Source organism: Schistocerca cancellata, chromosome 1 (assembly GCF_023864275.1).
Source record: "Schistocerca cancellata isolate TAMUIC-IGC-003103 chromosome 1, iqSchCanc2.1, whole genome shotgun sequence".
NCBI lineage: Eukaryota > Metazoa > Arthropoda > Insecta > Orthoptera > Acrididae > Schistocerca > Schistocerca cancellata.
In genome coordinates this window covers 901,926,150-901,947,460 of record NC_064626.1, presented here as the reverse complement: position 1 = coordinate 901,947,460, position 21,311 = coordinate 901,926,150, and the positions used below count along the sequence as shown (strand labels likewise).

The window sequence follows — 21,311 nt, the reverse complement described above, 5'->3', positions numbered from 1 at the left end:
GAGAGCAGCCGTTTCAAACGTATCACCAGTTGCTCACGCCATGTGATGTCACTTGGTCCTGCAGTGGAACTGAGCTGCTAGGAGCTGCCTAACGAGCCTTCCATGCATATGCCATTCTGGTCTTCTCTGGAAGGTTCCAGAGGCTGCCATTACATGTATATAAGCAAAACAACATGCCAGCCCCGGCAGTCAGGGATTTCAACTCCTCATGATGATATGATGATGGTGGTGACAGCTATTGAGAGCTCAAATCTTTTATTTGAAATAAATTGTGAAGATTTTATTGAAACAACACAGTATGACAGCATCTAGTGTCAACGTCTAAACACACTCTCTCTCTCTCTCTCTCTCTCTCTCTCTCTCTCTCACACACACACACACACACACACACACACACACACACACACACACACACACCTACCTTTTCACTATGGTGGTTGTTAACTCGTATGTTCTTTGTAAAAAGTCAATACCTACTAATAAACATCTTGTTGAGTTCATTACTTAATTGGCATAGCCTTTGGTTAGCAAAGATGGACTGCAATAATGATAGGAGCCGAAAAAATGAATTACAATTTTTGCCATGGCCAAGACTTGAACCCAGGTGTCCTACTTACTAGGCAGATGTGCTAGCTTTTACACCAATGTAACAGAATGGTTAACTACAGCTGCATGGACTACACCAGTGTAATGCCCTCCCTAACACAAACTTCAACTCGTGCATTCAGCCCAAGTTTGTGTTAGGGAAAGCATTGGACTAGGGTAGTCTGTGCAGCTGCATTAACCAAATTACTACAGTGGTGTAATGGCTTGCACATCTGCCTAGTAAGGATGAGACCTGGGTTCAAGTCCTGGCCAGGGCACAAATTTAAATTCATTACTTCAGCTTCTATCATTATTGAAGATAAAGTTGAGACTCATAAGTCTCAAGGAAATTGTAATTCCATCTGAACAGAGGTGGTCTGGTTGAATAAACTTCCACCCAAAACAGTTAACTTGTAAATAGTCAGTGGAAAACATTTTCTTAGATTGATTCCAGCTTCAGAAAAGTCAAAATGATCACAGAGGAGACATAAAGTTTGTGCAGAATATGATGTAGGACTTTGTTTTCCAGAATGTTTCAAAATTTTTCCCACTAAACCAAAAGCAAATAATTTTAAATAAAGACAACCACATTTTCAAGTAGTTTTATTTTTAGTACCAGCAAATTCTAATCTCATGTTCATTTAGGAAATTAAAGATGAAAACATTTTTTGTTGTTATAAAAACAGTTTCATTTCAGTATAAAAAAATCACAGATGTAAATGTCTTTCTTTACAGCATTTCATATAGAAATGATCTGACTTTCAGTTCCAATAAACTGATCTGAATTCTGTGCAATAGAACCTACTGCACAAAATTATAAAAACTGAAAATGTGCAGTGTTAACCAGTTGTCAACACCTTAGCTGCCTAATCCTCAAAGCGTTAAAGTTCAAGCATGCACATCACCAAATGGTCACAAAATGTTAAAGGTCCATCTATATTTCACAGTTTGTACCACTTGACTCGGAAATTTCATAAGTACAAATGAATGTTAAAGTATTCACACGGCTGCTGGCCACGCAAAATCTATCATTTTTACATGTCTGAAACCACATTGTCAGCTTACCAACATGCTACCTCAGGACCAATCCATACAGGCTGACCACCAGATGCAGAATGACCTGGAGCCACTGCTTGCTTGCAATTTTAAAAACTCACTTTCCTCGCCAAAATGTATAAATTACTTGTACTGAAAACACAGAAAATGGATTGGTTCATACCTCTTCCTCATTAATGATGTGGCCTAAGTACTTGACTTGAGTCTGTGCAAAATTACATTCATCAATACTTGGTATAAGACGTGCTGCTCTTAGTCGTCAGATACTTCCTGTAACCGTTTCCTGTGTACATCCGTATCTTCTGGAAAAAAGTACAACATCATCAAGATAGGCCAATGTACTTCATTGGTTTCAGGCCAAGCGAAACTCCATCAAGCAATCTTTTAAATGTGGCTGGTGCATTTTAAGCCTGAATGGCATCCGATGATACTGAAAATGCCTCCATGGGACAGAAAAAGCCATTGTAGGTCTATCTCCTGGTACTACCTCCAACTGGTGGTACCTGTCATACAAATCCATTGTAGATAAGTACTTGCATCTGCCTCCTCTGAAGTGAACATAATGGGTTTAAGTGAAGTGAGGTGGGCAGATAGGGGTGAAGTAACATCAGGTAATTACACAATGTTTTATACTGATGGAAAAGGTTTTGATTGTGGCGTGGCAATAGTGATGTGAAATCAAATAGTTCAAAGAGTGACTAAAGTGGGATGCCATAGTGATTGATGTTAGTGGAATTCCGTCAGAGGAACGGCTTGGTAGTGATGAACAATTTGTTCCGTAATAGGTAGAGTAAATTGTACAGAAGGAAGGACCCGGGAGACATTAACAGATACCAGATAGACTACATACTCATCAAACACGTGTTTAGGGGTAGTGTGAAAGACGCTAAGACTCTCCCAGCTGCTGACGTCAATTCTGATCACAACCTTTTGGTTGCAGACATCGGGTCAAGATCGAAGAGGATGCGACAGCATGGAAGGAGAAAACAGAGATGGGACCTGGAAAAGCTAAGAGAGAACAATGGTGCAGTAAGAGAATCCTTGGAACAACAATTTAGGGTAATGAGAGGTGCAAATCCAAGTGAAAATGTGGATCAGTAGTGGTGAAATGTTAAACAGGTTTTATAGAATATTTTAAAGAGCGAAGTTGGGAGGGAAGCGAAGGGAATGAGGAAACCATGGATCACCAATGAGATGCTGGAAAAGATGGGGGAAAGGAGGAAGGGTAAAAATGTTAATGAAAAAGAATATAAGGCTTAACAATGCTCTCAGAAGAGAAACCGACAAATTGAAAGAAAAGTATTTAGAACAAATGTGGAATGGAATAGAGACCTACATAGAAGAGGAAGGTGTGACTTTATGTGCCAGAAAACAAAGAAGCTGGGAAGCAGAGAAAGCAAAGGAGTAGGAACTTTCGGGATAGAAGACCTTAGAGGACATATGGTTACTGAACTAATAAAAGTGTTGAAAGTATGGAAACAATATATAAAGGAACTCTACGCTAAGGAACATCGCCCACAAGGCATTGAAATAGGGACAGAGAAAGAGATCGGCAAAGACAAAAAAGGACCTAGCATTAAAGACATGAAGAGGAGGAAAGCCACAGGAGATGACGACATACCAGTGGATTTGCTGAAAAAAATGGGAAAGAGGATTTGAAGGCATTGACACATCTCATACACAAAATCTACGAAAGTAGGGAATGGTTTAAGGACTTTTAGGATGCCACGGTGGTTACTCTTGAGAAGAAACAGCAGGCCAAGAAATGTAGTGATTTGAGAATAATCAGTTTAATCTCACATGTAGTGGAGATTTTTGCAAGAATACTCAACAGAACGCTGGTAAACAAAATTGAAGAAGTAATAGGAGAGGACCAGTTTGGTTTTAGGAAGGGGAAAGGGACCAGAGACACCATCAGATCAGCAAGGTGAAGATATTGTCGGAGAGAGTTTTAGCTGTTAACAAAGAAGTTTGTGTTTGTTTTATAGACTGGCAGAAAGCCTTTGACAGAGTCAACTGGATAAAATTGATGAACGTCCTTAAGGAGATAGGAATAAACTGGAGAGACCAGAGACTGATTCTCAACTTGTATCTGGGACAAAGAGTAAAGATGTGGCTAAACTATGGAGAAACCTGTATGGGGAATGGCTGACAAGAGAAACTTTGAAAGGACACATAAACTTCAGGATAGGAAGATGCCTCATCAATACCATCAAGTACACACATGACCTGGTAGTGCTTGCTAAAAATCAAAAACAACTGCAACACATGATGAACCAGTTGGTGGAAACTGGAAGGAAATAAGGCATGGAAATCAACATCAAAAAATCAAAAGTGTTGTGGATATCAAAAAGGGAGACACCTTTGTGGATAACCATTGATAGTCAAGAACTGGAGGATGTGAAACAGTTCAAGTACTTACGAAATTTGGTGACAAAGGATGCCCAATGCACCAGTGAAATTTGAGCAAGAATCTCTATGGTCAAAACTGCATTCAGTGAAAAGAAGAATCTGCTAACATGAAAGTTAACCTTGGAATTAAGGAAGAAACTGGTGAAGTGCTACAACTGCAGCATTGCACTGTATGGAGCTGAGACGTGGACCATGCCCTCCTCCCACCAACTACAACTTTTTTTTCTGTGATACCTTCTGCCAGTTTTTTTTATTTCTCCCCTTTTCTGATACTTCCTGCCCCCCCCCCCCATCCCCACCTCTCCCCTGCCCTCCGTCGTCACTTTCTGCCTCCCCCACCATACTATCCCTCCCCTTCCCTGCCCTGACCTCCTCCTTACCTCCACCCAGTCGCCACTACCGTCATGCATCGGTGCTTCTGCTCGCAGTGTGGTTTCAGTTGCCTGAGACTGCAGTTGTATGTGAAAATTAATTGCAATATTATAATTAAAATAATTTACTAATGTTTATATTAAATTCTTCTTTAATCATCACAGTATATGTGAAAATTCGATACTTAAAATGAATACAGTAAAATCCACTGTTACATTACCTTAACTATTTGGGAACAAAATACAGTCCAGCTCTTGCAGTATTCAAGCAGCACATCGTGTACTACATTCATGTTATAATGTGAGATTATTGCTTACCTGAGACCATTTCCTGGTTAACAGAAAATCTTAAGAAGGAAGGGGGGGGGGGGGGGAGGATTGTAGGAAATAGGCTGCGATTAACTGCCTATAAATAATCAAGAGTTTACTGTACTGTTGTTTGTTCATAGGTTTAATGTGAACAGAAGTGTGCGGCTGACTGTCAGTGAAGATGAAACAAACACAAAGGAAAGTAGCTTGTTACATCAATACCTGCAATCTATAGTACAAAGACTCCCTTCCTATATTACAGAAAGAAAGCATTTCTTAGATCATCTGATGTCTGTGCCCACCCATTTCCACAACATGCCTTGCTTGCTATCATTGATGCCACATATACATGGTTAACATACCTCAATTACCACCCACCTGATTAAAAAGCTGTGATGTTCTTCCTGCTCACCTTGATTGCATACTCACAAACAACTACTTTACCTTTGAGGGGCACACAAACAGATCAGGGGTACAGCCATGGGAACCAGCATGGCTGCTTCCTAAGCCAACTTTTTTGTGTGACACTTGAAGAGGGCTTACCTGTGATTCATAAGCCTTTAACCCATAGTTTGGTTTAGATACTATGATGATGTCTTTAGCGTATTGACTCATGGTGAGGCTGAGCTGTTGAAATTTTTGGAATCTCCAAATACATTCTCTCAATTAAATTTCACATGGTCCTGTTCTGAATCCCTTACCACTTTACTTGATGTTGACCTCATACTCATTGAGGGTCAGCTATACACTTATGTTCGCATTAAACCTACTAACCAACAACAATACTTACATTTTGACAGTTTCCCTCCTTTCCATGTCAAACCTTCCTCCTCAACAGCCTTGGCATTCGAGAAAAATGTATTTGTTCAGATACAGACTCTTTACAGCAATACACCACCGTTCTCACCTCAGCTTTTACTGCATGTAACTGCCCCACCTGCTTAGTTCAAAAGCAGATTTCCCGGGCCATCACGTCCAATCTTTTTTACTGCCGATCCCAACAAAAAACAACTTAGGAGTACACCTCTTGTCATTCAATATTATCCTGTTCTTGAGTTTATTAAGCAGCTACTCCAATAAGCTTATACCTTCATAACATTGTGCCCTGAAATAAGGTCCATTTGCTTGACATTTTCCCACCACAGCAAGAACATCTTTCGGCTGCCCCCCCTCCCCCCTCAACTCAATCTTTGCAATATCCTTCTCAGACCATATGCTTGGGACTGATAACCGTGAACCATGTAGTTTGGTCCCTTTACTCCCCAAACCAACCAATCATATGCTCCTTATGCAACGATTTCCCTACCCTCTGGTTCCTGCCCCTGTGACTGTCCCCATCGTAAGACTTGCCATGCACCACCTTCCACCACCTGTACCAGCAAAATGTATACATCAAAGGGAGAGCTACCTGTGAAATGACTTCCCTCATGTACCAGCTGTTATGTAAATACTTTTCAGCCTTTTACATCATCATGACCACCACCAAGTTATCAGTTAGGATGAATGGGCATAGACAGAGTGTGGGTACTAGTAACACACAATAGCCTGTTGCAGAGCACGCTCTACAACATGATAGTCATGACACAGTGCCTGTATCACCACATATGCCATCTTGATTATCCCCTCCTAGCACCTGTTTCTCAGAACTCTGCAGGTGGGAACTGGCTTTACAACATGTCCTTAGTTCTCACTATCCACCTGGTATAAATTTATGTACTTTCTTCAGTCTCAGCATTTCTTTTCAGCAACTATTAGTTTTTTTATATATATCTTACTTTCTGACCTGCCATACCACACTTGCCCTGACCCCTACCCCTTTCCCATCCCTGTCTACCACTTATAGTGCACTTGGCTTTCCACTCTTGTTAACTTTTCCGTGTTGTCAGTAATCTCTGTCATGCTTATTACTCTATCTTTCACCTTTAAGCTTTCAGGTTTTCATATCTCATCTGGTGCAGTCTGCAACAGTGAGTCTTTCCTTCTCATCCCGTCCAGTAAGTCTTCCCTGACCTGGTGTTCATGGTGACTTTTCCATAACTCCCCTCACTTCCTAAACTTTACCAGTCTTTTTCCTTCATCTCTTTTACTTTCTCTTCAACTATTCTGCCAGAATTGCGCCCTAAAAAACCAAACCTATTCTGCCAGAAGAAGGGATCACTGACTCTGAAAGCTTGCACATTTCCATTTCTTTTATAAGCATTTTCTTCTGCTGCCACTTGGTGAATATACTTTTTATCTATCCATATTACATTATATTTTAAAATATTGATTATTTATATTGAAAACTTTTATCGTATGGTATTTTATATCAGATTACCTCTGACATTTTATAACAGTATACATGCATATGTAAAAAGAAAGGCAGTTTCTTTTCCTTTTGTCTTAGACACATCATCAAAACAAAATTGATGAAATTTATAAACTTTTATAGTATGAGCCATGGAAGGAAGCAGCAAACATCTACTTGCACCTTGAACAGGCTGTAGATGTTTCAAAGCGTCAACTTTCAGTCACTGCCGAACATGAGTGCGTTCGTCTCCACTGTCTACTGCGTGATCTTTCTTCACTTACACAATTGATGGGTCGAATGTATCCACATTTCATTGGTAAGTTTAAATTTTTCTCTAAATATATCTGCATTGAATTACTGTATTTTCATGTTTTAGTGTTAGCAAGAAAAACAATAATCTCTTGACCTACAGAAAGAACATAATGACTTCTTCAAAAGATATTAAGTTTCCAATGCAAAATTAATTTGATTTCTTTGTCAGTATACAAAACATTTCTGTTTTTGCCCACCAGATATTACTGTTTGTATACTTCTGAATTCGCTTGTGTGCAGAAGATGGTGTACTGTACTTTAAGAATTAGTTGAACGATATTGAGGGAGAATGAGTTGACTATGTTTTGATGGTTGTATTATTTCACATGTTTTGTTCGTTAACAAGAAAGATGTCATCCCAGTGCAATCTATATTTAAACATTTATTTTCGTGGTATACATAGTAGTGTGCCACTTTATCAAATACACTGGAAAAAGGAAATCCTCATCTTTTTGAAAGCATGATATTATTTTTACCAAAACAAAGAGCAAATTAAGTAGAAGGGCATGCTTATGAAGAAGCATATGCTTAAAATTTCGCCATTAATTGATTTATTTTTATCTCTCTCTCTCTCTCTCTCTCTCTCTCTCTCTCTCTCTCTCTCTCTCTGTTTTTCAGTTGAGTTCTTTCAGCCGTTGATTTTTAAATTTGTGTTTTCATAAGATTTTCCCTTAATTTGTGATTATTTTTTATCAGCATCAGATTTAAGCAGCTCTTTATACTCCGCTCTATTTAGAGATTAGTTAAAATGTTTATTCAGGCTATCAGTTCATATCTTATGGCATGTAATTACCAATTTTTATTTTTAATATATTTTTGTTGTTTAATTTTTAATGGTATTTAGTACTTAATTCATTGTTATCTCTAGCTTGCACCCTCTTGCTAAGTAATCTACCCATTTCACTTACAGTTGTTTAGCACCCTTACTTTGAGCCAGAACAAGAGTAACTGTGTTTTCCTCTGGTTTCATTATTAATGAGAGCTTTGCTTTTCTAATTTTTGTAGGTGTTGTGCCTTTGTTATTGGCCTCACCACTTTAGTTATTCTTTTGTCAACTGTCAGATAACATGCAATTTTCATTATTTACTCTTCCTGTGTCATTTAACCTTCATGTCTGTCTGCACAGTACTTCTCTCTCGATTTCTTTCTCTTGCATTACTAGTAAGGAATGTGAGAAGGTGGCTGTAAGCTTGGAAATTCAGTTTTCTTTCTGTTTAAGCAGTTTTCCATTGTGCATATTAAAGAGCTGCTGTCTCTTGTCATTGTGCATTAGTTGTATTTTTATTGTATTTGTATTTTTGCACATTTAACACATCATTACGACAATTCTGTCTTCATTTAGGTAAAGTTCTTAGAACGCTATTCCCTGATGCACAACAGTTGGTGCTACAATTAACAGGAATGGCAACATATGCATCTCGTGTTCAGTTGCATCATCTTCATACATCACCTTCCATACTGACTGAGGACTTGGTAGAAGTGTAAGTTAGTTCCTTCACATTACTTAATTAATCAAAAATAAAAACTGTGTATACTAAACATCTCTAGTGACAGTTATATGGATCTGTTAGGAATTGCTGCAGAAATAAGTGGAAGTCAGTTTAACATGATTTTTTCCTGAAAATTTGCATCAGCTTTCATGTGTGTTTATAATGGTTACTCTGTGTTGATTGCAATTATCATTAGCAGAAACAGGAGCTTTAATGTGGAACATTGGGATCAAGAGGACTATGGAAGCTATATAAGGATTGAAGAGTTTCATGCTGATTTTGAGAGCATTTTAGGTGAATATCCATTCCTGTACTATCTCTGGAGCAGTTGGTAATTTGGGTTGTATTAGGCATCCTCAGATATTAATGACTCTGCATGAGCAGATGATTCAATTCCTCGTCTTTTGCCTTCAGGCAAAAAGGATACACATAACTAAAAAAATACAGACACATTGTACAGAGATCTTTTGCCACTGTGTAACAATCCTCAGTCCTCATTCACAAAAATTAAGACAATTCATCACTGTCTAGATAAAACACTACACTATCATTTATGATCTGTTTGGGGGAGGGGGGGGGGTGTTAAAATGAAGTGGTATCTGGTGGGACATGATGCAACGCACATTCAAGCTTTTCAATTATTCCTCAAATTATTGGCCTTTGTGCTCTTAAGTTTCATACAGCACGTTAAGCTTTTTAAAGCAATGTTTTATATTGTTATTACACAGCATAATATATAATTGTCCATTCAGTTACCATCTGTGTGCCTTTAGACTGAAATTATTATATGAATTTACATCAAACAGCTTGTTACAAAAACAGTGTAGTGAATTATGACTCTACATAGTGTGCAATTGATATATCCAGGATACAGAATCACCGTGACTATCTCTTACTGATGAAGGATATGGATTTGTATTTGCAAGTGTGATAATTAAGCAGCACTAATTGTCTTATATAACAGATGTGGAAACAGGGTAGTACCATTATATAACATAACATCCTGCAGTTTAGTAGCTCATTTTGGAAACACTGTGTCAGTGAAAATCTGACTGGAGATCATAAACAAAAAACTGTTTCATAAGTTTCACAATTTTATTACAGCGTGCTACTATCTAACAGTTGGGAAAGAATGGTGTGGTCCTTAACAGTCATGTTGAGGCATACAGTGTTTAGTACAGACAACTTTCTGTAGAACTTCACAATAACAGAATATCCTGGATGGAGCAGTACATACAATAAGGGAAAGGCAGCCACTCACCCGAAGCAGACTGACGTGTGCAGTGTAGATACACATAACAGAAAACAATGCTCACACCAGCTTTTGAGCTCATGGTCTTTTTCTAGCAAAAGTACACACACACACACACACACACACACACACACACACACACCATGCACACTCCCACGAATGCAGCAAGCCTCGCAACATCTGTGGTAGTGCACTTTTGGGTACCTGTGTGAGTGTGTGCATAAATGTGTGTACTATTGATCAAGAAAGAATAATAGCTTGAAAGCTGGTGTGAATAGTGTTTTCTGTTACACGGGTCTATACTGCACACATCAGTCCACCAGTTGTTTCTGTAGAACATAATATTCTAGTAGAAATGGTTCTCAATGGTGAGTAGTAGGCTTATGTGAAAGTAGTTTAAGGTGGTGTACAGTTCAGTAGAGTGCATTTTGCCTCCAATCTTAAGTGGTTTAATGGTGTTTGTGTTCACAATTCTGCTAGTCAACATCTTCAGATGGCCATTTCAAACTTAGACATGGCAGTCATTTTCACTTTACAGCAAGAAGGGTTATCAGTGTAGAAAGTTGATCACTAAATTGCCATACACTGTGGCAACATCTTTCAGCCATTTATTTGCTATTGTGGGACACAAAACATAAAAGTCTACCTCACAATGTTTCTCCATTGTCAACACCACCAATTGATGACCTCTACCTATAAATTATGGTTTTTAGCCTACCTCAGGAAAGCGAAATAAAATTTCCATTTGGGAAGCTACTGGGAGGCCTGTGGTGATCCAGATGTACATAACCATCTCTACATGATCATCTTTGTCTCTAGGTATCCATTATGAACAACGGTACATACTCGTAACAACATAAGAAGGCAAGGTAACACCTGGAATGTCGTGTTGATTAAAGGCATCAGGTTCTCTTTGCCAGTGAGTTCAGGATTTCTCTGACACTTAATGATGATCATGGAGGATGACAGTAAGTAGCCACTTATTAATGCGTGTCTCAGGCATGCAATTCCACAGGTCAAGTGGTGAGGTGAGTCAGTCATGATTTGGGCCAGTATCAAGGATAATTTAAGGACTGTACAGTATTTAAACAGGATGCTCCAACTTAGTACAGCCCTACAGTTCAATATTTCAGAGCTGGGCTTATCTACCAAGATGATGATGCGTCAGCATATCCCACGCACCTCATGAAGACGTTCCTCCAGGAGGCAAGAATGAACCGAATGAAATTGCATCCAGTATCTGCTGACATAATCTCTTGGCACAGTTGACACCTGTAGTGCATTATTGCAAGAACCATTGTCACACTCTGAATGACTTAACCCTTTGCGCTCTGTGATGCAGACATGGGTGTCTCCATGCACTGTTATTTAAATTGCCACTGCCTGTGCAACAAGTGCGCCACAGAGAATTCCACAAGTCTCTTTGTGGAAACAATGAGGCCACTGACCAACAATTAGGATATACCGTACCATTGAAGCAGAAAGTGTGCTTTCATTCAAGTATTTTACATAAACATTACAATACAGATATTTTTGTTGTGTTATATGATTTGAAACTTTCATGTTGGACTGTTTCCATCATTATTTCATTCTAATTGTTTACAAATGAATCTCTGTCATCATCAGTATCATTGTTACTCTCGTTCTCACTTAGACATTCCCCTAACATTTCTACAATCTCCTCCTCAGAACTGACTGTGGGTGAAGACCTAGCCTTTTCGTATCTACTAACTTTCTGATTTGATCCATTATAAATGGTTCTGAAAGCCTGTAACAGTGAAATCAATAGGTTTGTTTATAAATAACTCATCTGCTACCAGTCACGATTTTCTTTATTTTATTTTTCGCACGGCGTGTTTCTGGAAATGATTCTCATTTTCAAGTGAGTTTTTTGTGTTTGTTGTGTCATTCCTGTGTGATGTCGATGTGTGAGCTTTTGCTTCATTTCATTGACTTTACTGTAGTATATAAGAAAACACGCAATTTTTAGTTGGTTGTTGATCTTTTTGTGAAGTTAGTGTCGAAATTTAGAAGAATTTGTACTTAGAGTTTCCTTATGGTCCATTTGTGCAGAGTCTCACACACACGAAACATCACACACAACTTGTTGTACACTTTTAAACATTGAAAACATTTTGCATAAAAAACAGTTATGCAAATGTTCCTACAAGTAGTCAACAGAGATAACATTGTAGGTCTTGCTTTTGTACAGAGGCTATTTATCTTAACGATTTGGATCATAATTTACTTGCCTATTTTACAATTGTGCTTATTTCTATGTGTTACTATTTTTATTTAAGTATACTATCGAAACATCTGAAGAAATTCACTGATTTACTTTCAAGTTTTTCGTTTAATATTTTATCTTCATATTTTCTGTAATGTGAATATATCTCCAGTTCTTCTAGCAAATCCATTTTATGTCCTTTATTTAGTCGGTGGAGTACTTTGACAGTTTGCTCTATTTTTCCAAATGGATGTCTTGTATCATGTACATGTGTTGCTATGGCTGATGGAGTGTGTCTATTGTGTGTGTAGGCTTTTATGTGCTCTGTGTACCTGGTGTTGAAATTTCGGCTTGTATGTCCTAGGTAGAACATGTGGCATTCCTGGCATGTGACCTTGTATATTCCAGAGTCTGAGTATGGCTCATGCTTACACTTTATATTGTGTATTATTTTTTGTTGTAGGTTATTACATGTAGAAAATCCAATTTTTACATTGTGATTTTTGAAAATATTTGCAATCTTATGTGATACAATGCCAATGTATGGGATACTAGATATACATTTGTTTTTCTCTTTTTCTTCTGTGGTACAGTTTGTACCTGGGTCTTTCTTCACTTTGCCTAGGATTGTGTCAACCATGGAAGCATTGTACCCATCAGCAACTGCAATCTTTTTCATTGTGTTTATTTCTTGTTGCATGTTTTCTTGGTTCAATGGTATTTTAGATGCCCTATGTAGCATTGATTCGTATACTGCCCGTTTATGGATATTGGGTGACATGAGGTTGCAGGGTTTGTGGAGTCAGTCATTGTGTTTTTCCTATGAATTTTGAATATGCATGTGTTGTGTAACAGAGGAATGACATAACAAACACAAAAAATGCACTTGAAAATGAGAATCATTTTCCGAAACGCGTCGTGCGAAAAATAAAATAAAGAAATTTGTGACTGGTAGCAGATGAGTTATTTATAAACAAACCTATTCTACTAACTTTAATGTAATAATTACAACTTCTTTCTCAACACAACTAATACAGTATGACAGTGAATGACATGGGATTCCCTGTACAACAGTAGCATGCAGTATGATGCCTAGTACAGCCAGATTTGAGATTAGAGCATGAGAGAGGTGCAAAAAATCTTAACATTAAATAACTTCTTCTCTGCTGGGCCCACAGTTTGCATAAAATCATAATATGACATCATCTTTACACTTCTACAAAATTAGTTGCAAATAGTTTATTTTGTTTTTAGGTAGCTTCACAACAAGATTGTTTTGGCATTAGTGTCATTTTCAAGTGTTCTTGTCGACATAACATTTGTGTATCATTTATTCTCCATCTGTTTAACAGTACTATGAGATTTCTATCTCCTATCATACTTATGTCTAGGGGGATGGAGTGACGTCCATAAAGTTTTTATATACACTTAAGAAATAACCCCCCCCCCATAAACCATGGACCTTGCCGTTGGTGGGAAGGCTTGCATGCCTCAACGATACAGATAGCCGTACCGTAGGTGCAACCACAACGGAGGGGTAACTGTTGAGAGGCCAGACAAACGTGTGGTTCCTGAAGAGTGGCAGCAGCCTTTTCAGTAGTTGCAGGGGCAACAGTCTGTATGATTGACTGATCTGGCCTTGTAACACTAACCATAACGGCCTTGCTGTGCTGGTACTGTGAATGGCTGAAAGCAAGGGTAAACTACAGCCGTAATTTTTCCCGAGGGCATGCAGCTTTACTGTATGGTTACATGATGATGGCATCCTCTTGGGTAAAATATTCCGGAGGTAAAATAGTCCCCCATTCGGATCTCCGGGCGGGGACTACTCAAGAGGATGTCGTTATCAGGAGGAAGAAAACTGGCGTTCAACAGATTGGAGTGTGGAATGTCAGATCCCTTAATTGGGCAGGTAGGTTAGAAAATTCAAAAAGGGAAATGGATAGGTTAAAGTTTGATATAGTGGGAATTAGTGAAGTTCGGTGGCAGGAGGAACAAGACTTCTGGTCGGGTGAATACAGGGTTATAAATACAAAATCAAATAGGGGTAATGCAGGAGTAGGTTTAATAATGAATAAAAAAAATAGGAGTACGGGTAAGCTACTACAAACAGCATAGTGAACGCATTATAGTGGCCAAGATATAGACAAAGCCCTCGCCTACTACAGTAGTACAAGTTTAAATGGATTGGGGCTAAGAAATGAAAGAGGAAGCCGTCTGGTAGAATTTTGCACAGAGCATAACTTAATCATAGCTAACACTTGGTTCAAGAATCATAAAAGAAGGTTGTATACATGGAAGAATCCTGGAGATACTGAAAGGTATATTATATAATGGTAGGACACAGAATTAGGATCAGGTTTTAAATTGTAAGACATTTCCAGGGGCAGATGTGGACTCTGACCACAATCTATAGGTTATGAACTGTAGATTAAAACTGAAGAAATTGCAAAAAGGTGGGAAGTTAAGGAGATGGGACGTGGACAAATTGAGTAAACCAGAGGTTGTACAGAGTTTCAGGGAAAGCATAAGGGAACAATTGACAGGAATGGGGGAAAGAAATACAGTAGAATAAAAATGGGTAGCTCTGAGGGATGAAGTAGTGAAGGCAGCAGAGGATCAAGTAGGTAAAAAGACGAGGGCTTGTAGAAATCCTTGGGTAACAGAAGAAATGTTGAATTTAATTGATGAAAGGAGAAAATATAAAAACGCAGTAAATGAACCAGGCAAAAAGGAATACAAACGTCTCAAAAATGAGATCGACAGGAAGTGCAAAATGGCTAAGCAGGCATGACTAGAGGACAAATGTAAGGATGTAGGGGCTTATCTCACTAGGGGTAAGATAGATACTGCCTACAGGAAAATTAAAGAGACCTTTGGAGAAAAGAGAACCACTTGCATGAATATCAAGAGCTCAGATGGAAACCCAGTTCTAAGCAAAGAAGGGAAAGCAGAAAGGTGGAAGGAGTATATAGAGGGTCTATACAAGGACGATGTACTTGAGGACCATATTATGGAAATGGAAGAGGATGTAGATGAAGATGAAATGGGAGACACGATACTGCGTGAAGAGTTTGACAGAGCACTGAAAGACCTGAGTCGAAACAAGGCCTCGGGAGTAGACAACATTCCATTAGAACTACTGACAGCCTTGGGAGAGCCAATCCTGACAAAACTCTACCATCTGGTGAGCAAGATGTATGAGACAGGTGAAATACCCTCAGACTTCAAGAAGAATATAATAATTCCAATCCCAAAGAAAACAGGTGTTGACAGATGTGAAAATTACCGAACTATCAGTTTAATAAGTCACAGCTGCAGAATATTAACACGAATTATTTACAGACGAATGGAAAAACTGGTAGAAGCCGACCTCGGGGAAGATCAGTTTGGATTCCGTAGAAATGGTGGAACATGTGAGGCAATACTGACTCTACGACTTATCTTAGAAGAAAGATTAAGGAAAGGCAAACCTACGTTTCTAGCATTTGTAGACTTAGAAAAAGGTTTTGACAATGTTGACTGGAATACTCTCTTTCAAATTCTAAAGATGGCAGGGGTAAAATACAGGGAGCGTAAGGCTATTTACAATTTGTACAGAAACCAGATGGCAGTTATAAGAGTCGAGGGGCACGAAAGGGAAGCAGTGGTTGGGAAGGGGGTGAGACAGGGTTGTAGCCTCTCCCCGATGTTATTCAATCTATATATTGAGCAAGCAGTAAAGGAACCAAAAGAAAAATTCAGAGTAGGTATTAAAATCCAGGGAGGAGAAATAAAAACTTTGAGGTTCGCCGATGACATTGTAATTCTGTCAGAGACAGCAAAGGACTTGTAAGAGCAGTTGAATGGAATGGATAGTGTCTTGAAAGGAGGATATAAGATGAACATCAACAAAAGCAAAATGAGGATAATGGAATGTAGTGATGCTGAGGGAATTAGATTAGGAAATGAGACACTTAAAGTAGTAAAGGAGTTTTGCTATTTGGGGAGCAAAATAACTGATGATGGTCGAAGTAGAGAGGATATAAAATGTAGACTGCCAGTGACTAGGAAAATGTTTCTGAAGAAGAGAAATTTATTAACATCGAGTATAGATTTAAGTGTTAGGAAGTCATTTCAGAAAGTATTTGTATGGAGTGTAGCCATGTATGGAAGTGAAACATGGACGATAAATAATTTGAACAAGAAGAGAATAGAAGCTTTTGAAATGTGGTGCTACAGAAGAATGCTGAAGATTAGATGGGTAGTTCACATAACTAATGAGGAAGTACTGAATAGGATTGGGGAGAAGAGAAGTTTGTGGGGAAACTTGACTAGAAGAAGGGATCGGTTGGTAGGAAATGTTCTGAGGCATCAAGGGATCACCAATCTAGTATTGGAGGGCAGCGTGGAGGGTAAGAATCGTAGAGGGAGACCAAGAGATGAATACACTAAGCAGATTCAGAAGGATGTAGATTGCAGTAGGTACTGGGAGATGAAGCAGCTTGCACAGGATAGAGTAGCATGGAGAGCTGCATCAAACCAGTCTCAGGACTGAAGACCACAACAACAACAACAACAACAACAACAAGAAATAAAAACCATAGAGTGAACACAATTGAAAATGTTTTGAAAATTCTACTTGGGATACCAAGAGGTCAAATCACGAACATTTTGAAAGAACTAGAAATTTATATAGGCACAAACAGATACCAAATGACATCCTAAATGAACAAGTGGACCTCAAACATAAAAATTTTGTGGAAAACTTTATTAACATAATAGAAAAAGAAAATGGATGAACACAAAATGATAACCAAAAAACAATAGACAGCATTAAGGTCGCACATCTACATAATGCAAAATATCTCTGGCAAAATTATCTCTGACTACTTAACATATAATTTATTTGTGAACATAATGCATAAATGGAACAATGTGTCATTTGACAACTGTCAAAAAAAGATAGTATGAAATTTATGTAGAAGGTAAATGTCACCAGGCATGGCTCATATTTTGGGCCAGCTCTGAGGCAGAGCTGGCCCAAAATATGTATTGAAGTAAGTGTCTCACTAACGTATTACATAATTTAATTTATCAGAATGCATTTTGCGTATTTCCCACATGGATTTAAATAATGCCTGTCAGCGTCTTTGGAAGTGTTGATATGTGATATCAAGCAATGTTTTTCAAACAGGTAGTAGCTAGTCTTAAGGCTGCACATTGAAATGCTGCTTAGCTCAATGTAGCAGAGTTTAGGGAGCATGTCTTCATCAGAATAAAGCTCTTACAGGTGTCCCAAAGGCTCAGGTATGTCAGCCTGATGGTGTCCTACCATCCTGCAAATAATTTTCATTTCCACTGCATACCACAAAAAGGAATAAAAAGAGTGGCTTGTTGCTGTCTTCTTCTTTGTAAGAATCAACCTACATTAATAAAAAGAGTTTCTGAAACTTCACTGTTGAACCCCTGTCTTTGTATATCTCTGTTATACTTTGGTGTATCATTAATTGACATTTAGTATTAGTGCATTAATAGTGTTTCAGATAGTTCTTTTTGTTTCTGCTACTGGCTGCTCTATCCACTATTGTAATAAGTTTGCAAATGTCTCGCCATAGTGTCCTAGAGTACAGTAACATAAGCATCATCACCTAGCAAGAGTTTTACTAATGATGAGAGGAAAAGTGCACAAAATATGCGCCCTTGCTTGCTGATTGCGGTAACTTGCTTCATTAGCAAGTTTCTTTTTGTGAGTTATTATGCATGATTTTAGTGAGTTTTACATTCTTGTGAATAACAGCAGAACACCACAAGTTTGAAAAAAATATAATTTATCAGGTAAAATGTTGGAACACGCGGCAGGATAGAAGTGAAGGAACTTGGTGCACCCAGACCCAATGTAAACATGAATCCAGAACAAAAACAATGTAAATCCAGGCAAGATATACACGCAATTTTAACAGAGCAATTGCTCATGTCAGCCACACGGCATGATATCCATGACATCATAGAAACATCACTGTTTCATCACACGAACTCCTAAACACCATTGTTTGAGCGCACAAAACTTTAACCATCTGAAGTTTAGAAATGAAAATACCAAAAACATTAAGCATGCTGTGAAGCTAACACACACCACATTAATGATCTCTCCAAAATGCATCTTTTATTATGATTTGTTGTGATAAACTGCTGTGAAAAGTGACATAGGGATAAATAAGCTACCTGTAGGTTATATCGTGGAGTTAGCTTTTGATTAGACTTAGCAGTTGATTATTAAACAGAAAAAGATAGAGTACGTTAACATCATTTGGCTAGTGTGTGGTATTGCAACCCCCGCCACCCCTCACTACCACCACCACCACCACCACCTCCTGAAATCTTGGTTGTGGTGACAAATTGATCAGTAGAGTAGCCTGAGTTCTAGATTAATTGCAATCAATAAATGTCGCAGCCTCCCCAGTGTGGAGGAAAGGAAATTACATTTGAATATGTTTTATGGATATCACTCCATCTAGACATAAGCATAATATAAAATAAAATTCTCATAACGGTGATACATGGACATCGAATAAAATAACAGAGAAATGTAATGTCAACAGGAATGCTTGAAAATGGCACAAAACAGCAAAACAAGCTTATCATGAACCAATGTAAAAACAACTAGAAATAAACTATTTGCAGCTAATTTTGTAAAAGTATAAAGAAGACCAAAAATCATGTTGAATGGGACTTCGCATCAGAGTGGAAAACAAAATTTGCAGAATCTAGTGCCACTCATTGTTGATGTGGAAAGGGCTAATGGAGGCTGCCATTTAAAAGTGGCACAGACTTGGAGCGGGCCAGTGTGGTGTTTAATGTGACCGAGCAGCTGATTTTAATGTCTCTAATGTGCAAAAATGTACACTTTTAAACTGATTGCTATTATTTTGTTTATTCTTTTGTCTTTGCTTCAAAGTTAATTTATTTTTTATGCCCAGACAGGGGGGGGGGGGGAGGAGGAGGAGAGAGGAGAGGAGGCGAAGGCAGGGATTTTCTCCGGTAATTTCTGGTGCAGTTCTCCTCTTGCTATCTGCAACAGTTGCCTCTGAAGTTTTTTTGTGAAAACTCATGAAGCTTTGTAAATAAAGCAAAGACTATCAATATTCTACAACTTTATATTCTTCATGACTACAGATATTATGGAAATGGAAGAGGATGTAGATGAAGATGAAATGGGAGGTATGATACTGAATGAAGAGTTTGACAGAGCACTGAAAGACCCGAGTCAAAACAAAGCTCCAGGACTAGACAACATTCCATTAGAATTATTGACAGCCTTGGGAGAGCCAGTCCTGACGGAACTCTACCATCTGGTGAGCAAGATGTATGAGACAGGTGAAATACCCTAAGCCTTCAAAAAGAATATAATAATTCCAATCCCAAAGAGAGCAAGTGTTGACAGATGTGAAAATTACTGAACTATTAGTTTAATAAGTCACGGCTGCAAAATACTAACACGAATTCTTTACAGACGAATAGAAAAACTAGTAGAAGCCTACTCCGGGGAAGATCAGTTTGGATTCTGTAGAAATATTGGAACATGTGAGGCAATACTGACCCTACAACTTATCTTAGAAAATAGATTAAGGAAAGGCAAACCTACATTTGTAGACTTAGAGAAAGCTTTTGACAACATTGACTGGAATACACTCTTTCAAATTCTGAAGGTGGCAGGGGTAAAATACAGGGAGCAAAAGGCTATTTACAATTTGTACAGAAACCAGATGGCAGTTACAAGAGTCGAGGAGCATGAACGGGGAGTAGTGGTTGGGAAGGGGGTGAGACAGGGTTGTAGCCTCTCTCCGATGTTATTCAATCTGTATATTGAGCAAGCAGTGAAGGAAACAAAAGAAAAATTTGGAGTAAGTATTAAAATTCATGGAGAAGAAATAAAAACTTTTGAGGTTCGCCAATGACATTGTAATTCTGTCAGAGACAGCAAAGGACTTGGAAGAGCAGTTAAACGGAATGGACAGTGTCTTGAAAGGAGCATATAAGATGAACATCAACAAAAGCAAAACGAGGATAATGGAATGTAGTCGAGTTAATTCGGGTGATGCTGAGGGAATTAGATTAGGAAATGAGACACTTAAAATAGTAAAGGAGTTTTGCTATTTGGGGAGCAAAATAATTGATGATGGTCGAAGTAGAGAGGATCTAAAATGTAGACTGGCAATGGAAAGGAAAGCATTTCTGAAGAAGAGAAATTTGTTAATATCGAGTTGGGGAGCAAAATAACTGATGATGGTAGAAGTAGAGAGGATATAAAATGTAGACTGCCAATGGCAAGAAAAGCGTTTCTGAAGAAGAGAAATTTGTTAACATCGAGTATAGATTTAAGTGTCAGGAAGTCGTTTCTGAAAGTATTTGTATGGAGTGTAGCCATGTATGGAAGTGAAACATGGGCAATAAATAGTTTAGACAAGAAGAGAATAGAAGCTGTCGAAAAGTGGTGCTACAGAAGAATGCTGAAGATTAGATGGGTAGATCACGTAACTAATGAGGAGGTATTGAATAGGATTGAGGAAAAGAGAAGTTTGTGGCACAACTTGAATAGAAGAAGGGATCACCAATTTAGTATTGGAGGGCAGCATGGAGGGTAAAAATCGTAGAGGGAGACCAAGAGACGAATACACTAAACAGATTCAGAAGGATGTAGGTTGCAGTAGGTACTGGGAGATGAAGAAGCTCGCACAGGATAGAGAAGCATGGAGAGCTGCATCAAACCAGTCTCAGGAGTGAAGACCACCACAACAACAACAACAACATTGAAATTCTGTGTTGTGTTTGTTTTTTTGCTTATTCAATTTATCCAGGACTACATATGCGTCCATACCTCTTCAACTCTTCTGTGGTTGTCTGCATAATAGTTTGCAGCTGAAATCCACGTTCCCCACCTCATCAAGACTGGTTCAGGTGGCAGAGGATAGTCAGGGTGAGCAGTCTTGAGAGCTCTCACAATGACTTGGTACCTTGATGAAAACCT

At 38.5% G+C, this 21,311-nt stretch overlaps 1 protein-coding gene across 2 annotated transcripts in view; it reads left to right on the top strand.

The window, feature by feature from the left end:
• Positions 1-21,311, top strand: part of LOC126190902 (exportin-6-B) — a 348,598-nt gene that overhangs the window by 235,058 nt on the left and 92,229 nt on the right. For both annotated transcript variants that reach the window (XM_049931537.1, XM_049931530.1), the window contains exons 11-12: positions 7,165-7,339; positions 8,678-8,816. In XM_049931537.1, the coding sequence (XP_049787494.1) occupies positions 7,165-7,339; positions 8,678-8,816 (314 nt within the window). The remainder of the gene's footprint in view (positions 1-7,164; positions 7,340-8,677; positions 8,817-21,311) is intronic.